At 37.6% G+C, this 4,268-nt stretch overlaps 1 protein-coding gene across 1 annotated transcript; it reads right to left on the bottom strand.

Moving 5' to 3' along the window:
• Positions 1–1,232: 1,232 nt before the first annotated feature.
• Positions 1,233–3,476, bottom strand: LOC105438127. The gene is made up of 3 exons (XM_030993943.1): positions 2,370–3,476; positions 1,605–1,754; positions 1,233–1,451 (listed from the first exon to the last, which is right to left on the bottom strand). Exons 1-3 carry the CDS (start codon positions 3,474–3,476, stop codon positions 1,233–1,235), a joined length of 1,476 nt encoding a protein of 491 aa, XP_030849803.1.
• Positions 3,477–4,268: the final 792 nt, after the last annotated feature.

Consider the following 4,268-nt stretch of genomic DNA (forward strand, 5'->3'; position numbering starts at 1 on the left):
TTCTAACAAGTGCTCTTTCCTTTCTATTAAGTGCCTATTATCATCCCTCATGAGTGTCGATTTCTAGGTATGAGAACTGATTAAAGTGACCATTTCACATTTACAGATGCCCATTTCCCTTTCTAATAAGTCCATTCGTGATGTCTTTGCATAGCGCATGATTTATGCTTGCAACAAAATACACTCAAAGACCATGTGATATAGGCCTATATGTTTTGATAAATGAATGATGTACTAACAGAAATAGCCTGATCAGAACACAATGTCGCACTCCGAGTACAGACTTTTACTTCTATGCGGAGTACAATACACGCAGAGATGATCGAACGAAGTGAAATGCATATGAATATGACCCCAACGAACGAAGCTACATGCACTTCTTTCAACAATAATATGTTCGTTCATATAGGCTGACCCTTCTACATGAAAAGACATGCGTTTCGGCTTCATACTAATAAAGTAATTTTGTCATAATATTAACAATTGTATTATTGTCATCACACCACTGATTAAATGTGATATTCTCAGTTATTACTACTAAATCAAAACAAGATTTTCTCCGTGGAAAATAGTGGTCAATTCAGCTGCAAACAATCAATTATTGAGGAATTAAGGAGGTCATTTAAATAGATCAGAAAAAGTAGTAGGGCCTTATGTGATAAACAGAAACAAAATAAACCAGTTGAACACATGCAAGAAAACATGATGATCGTTAATATTTAGTTTTGTTATATTTCCGGCTCATTTTCTTCGTGAAAATGATACATATACTAAACATAACGGCATTCAGACCCCTTGCTAGCTTTGAAAAAATTTACACCATGTATATACGATGTCATGAAGAAGAGGTTGGCGAATTTGCTACTTTCCAGCTGACAGAGTCTCAATCTTCTCTTTAAACCATGAACAAAGTTATCAAATCAATAGTAAACATCCAATAAGACAGGTATATGTATATTTAAAATGAATTCACCAAACATAATTAGGCGCCTTTAATTATAGGCTAGGTGTCAATTGCCCATTGTAAACTAGAGCGAAAACACTTTCTGAAGTGCAAGATGTTTGATATACCCTTAGCATTAAAATCAGGTTATCATTAATGGTTATTACCAGTATTATAACTAGTATTGTAAATTTTATTATTATTGTTATCAATTATTATTATTACTGGGGCTACCAACACTATGAGTATTATTTGTGTTATTGACTGACTAAACATGTGTACAGTAAACTCACATTAGATGATTCATCGTCTTCACATTTTTGCAACACTCGACAAGTTGAACCAAGTCTTCCTCGTCTGTGCACTTCACCCTAGTCAGAATGAGCCACTGCAGGTTCTTGGTTTCTTCTCCGATCAGAAGACCCAGTCCACTCATCGTTTCAGTAGATACACTCGTCTTCTCCGATGGGAGTGTTGACGGTGCTTTAAGCTCGATGCGTGTGAGCTGCTGTCCTCCGCTCCGAAGAAGACCAGCCGTGATCTGAGGTATGTCTCTCTCTGCATCATCGATAGTGATATCGATATCTCTCAAGCCAGGGAGCGATGAGAGCAGACATTCGTAGCTTTGTGACGTCACTCTCTCGGCTGATAGCTTTGTGACGGATGGAAGCTCATGGGTAGATGGATGGAAACTGAGAGAGGAGTCTGAGATGGTGAGAGTATGTAGCATCGAAAATGATCCCAGGCAGGACCATAGTCCGGTCGTCACGTCGGTAGCTAAAGTAGATCCCTCAAACATGACAGTCATTACCTAGTGTTAAGATAGAAAGATAGAGAGAGTAAAAGAAAGAATTAAAGACAGATTGTACGAATAAAATAACATTAATTAGTTGATCTCTTGTTGTTTGTGGTAATTATTAAAGCAATCAAGACTGTATCCTGATCTTATCTCAGAATAGTATCCGTCCAGTAAATGGAAGTCCCTCCCATAATCTGTTACATTAATAAGTAATACATTTATTATCTTCGATGTTAAATAAATAGATCCTTTGTTTTACATAGGCTACATGCTTATATTGGATGTCCCTCGCTCTTTTATCTATTAAAATGAATAGGCCCTAAGGCCTTTTAAAAATAAGTATTTTGTTATTATTTTGTTTCAAATCATGGTTCGTGTTACTGTTATGCAATACCTTGATTGAGACCGTAGTAATAGGCAAACATAGAATAGTGTATCATACTTATTGAGCGTTTTATCATGCAGTATGACTTTAATATCACGATGCACCTAATTATGAATAAGAATACATTTACATAAAAATATATTATATATTTGACTTACAGTTGCAGCAGAGAATTGGACATTTAAACAATCTTAATGAAATGCTTATTGTAAACATATTTTGTGAAATTAAAATGTGCAAACCTGACGTTTAAGTTGCTTTGGAAGATTTTGCATCCCAACGACGGTGTAGACAGTCGGTGACTTCAGAACAATCCTCTCTGCATTAACACATCTTTGAACCAATGAAGACACGTTTCCTTGAGTACCCGTAGTCTCGGATGAGCAGTCAAGGAGAATGCGATATCGCTCGCTCTCATCCAAAAAGCTGTTTTTAAGGAGCGCCTTCATTATTCGTATACAGAGGATGTTGTCAGTGCCAGCAGCGAATCGGATAAGATTCTCGTAGTCACATATGTTTGCTTTTATCTTGCGCAGTACTCTGTCCAATTTGGAAATCTTTAAATGTAACAGAAAGCGGTTTGTTTGATCAGCGAGGAATTTCCCGGCGGAGTGTTCTTGGGCGAGTTTGTGATAAAACTCAATGGTAGTGGAAGTGGTCTCGTTGGACTGAGGAAGTCGCGTGATGTTACCAGTTGTCTTGGATACTATCCCAAGCTCACATGCCATATCCAGGGTTGCGGGAACTTTACGGAAATCATGAGGCGTGAAGACTAGTTGTTTGGCATCGTCGAGAAGGCCAGTAAGGGCAACTTCGCCTAATTGATGAATTACTTCCTTTAACTTTTCTTGTGTGATTTTAACACTTGACTTCGATCGCTCGTTTGCATAGTGCATTAGAAAAACATTCACCTTGTCCAGCAATCCTGTTTGAGTTGTAGTACCACTGTCCAGTAGGCCCTCACTCCATACGTGACATATCATGAGACAAAATAGAGGTGTCTTGACAAGTTCATCAATAAGTGGTTGTTCATCAAGGTAAACCTCCAGATCACGCCCTCTATCAGGAATCGAAGTCGAAGCAAAGAACTTGTTGATGTACTCGTATGAGCTCTCTCGCGAGAATCCTTCGATCCACATCTTTGTGTATACCCTTGGAAGATCATCTTGATCGAAGAAGTTCTCTAGGTGAGGGCGTGTTGTTACAAGGACTCGACACTCTGGAAATTCCTCCAAACAGATGACCTTCATAATATTGCTCTCTGAGCTTCGCTGTGAAGAAGAAATACCCGCATATTCATCTAGTCCGTCTAGTATTATGTGGCAGATGCCCTGTAGTCCGGCAGCCATCTCGATATACCTTGTTTTAGGGTCTATAGTTTTTTTTTCTTCGGATTATAGTTCCTTAGACCATCAATTTGAAGAATTCGATTGCTGACACTCTGTCAGCATTGAGCAATTTGAGATATGTGACGTCATACAAAATGGCCGCCAAAATCTCCTTTTTAACCAAAATTAATGATATAAAAAGTTTTAACAGCATTTTACTACATTAAATGGCAGTCAAATATCTTGATTTTTTTCTAGAATCATCACTAAATAAAAATTGCGATGCTGTATGATCACAAATGATATGCAAATTTGCATAATTCGGAATGGCGCCCTCTATAGACACATTAACTTGCATAGGTCAAAATGATGGCCAAATACCAATTTCTAACATGAGATTATCATATGTCATGAGTCAGATGCACTGGATACAGTGAGTAAAGATTGTGCTGCACATTTATTTTTATTTTGTAATTTGATACTCGAAGAAAACACGGTTGAATTTTATGCTCTCTGTCCCATAGATATGAGGTGGCATACGGTGATAAATGCCCATTTTCAGTGACAGCGTTAAGAAACTAGATTTGTATTCTAAGGTACTAGATTCTTTTAAATTAACCTAAAAATTACGAACTACCACTACGATACAGGACTATATCCGTTTATAAGTTTGCTTCAAAATCTTGAAATTTGTTTAAAAGCCCTCTAAAGTGTTGGGAACCCTAAAATATTCCATGCGGAAGAGGGTGTCATTTAACACTTAATTCTGCAAAGTAAGGTCGTGACTGTAATGCGTGCTTCCACACGCATGTT

The sequence above is a fragment of the Strongylocentrotus purpuratus genome, unplaced genomic scaffold (assembly GCF_000002235.5).
Source record: "Strongylocentrotus purpuratus isolate Spur 01 unplaced genomic scaffold, Spur_5.0 spur5_scaffold_20, whole genome shotgun sequence".
In the NCBI taxonomy this organism is placed as follows: Eukaryota; Metazoa; Echinodermata; class Echinoidea; order Camarodonta; family Strongylocentrotidae; genus Strongylocentrotus; species Strongylocentrotus purpuratus.

Coding starts and splice junctions, on each gene's coding strand:
- LOC105438127 (XM_030993943.1), bottom strand. CDS start 3,476: ATGGCTGCCGGACTACAGGGCATCTGCCACATAATACTAGACGGACTA. Junction 1,755..2,369: donor CAAAGCAACTTAAACGTCAG/GTTTGCACATTT, acceptor TCTTAACACTAG/GTAATGACTGTCATGTTTGA. Junction 1,452..1,604: donor CTACCCATGAGCTTCCATCC/GTCACAAAGCTA, acceptor AGCGGAGGACAG/CAGCTCACACGCATCGAGCT.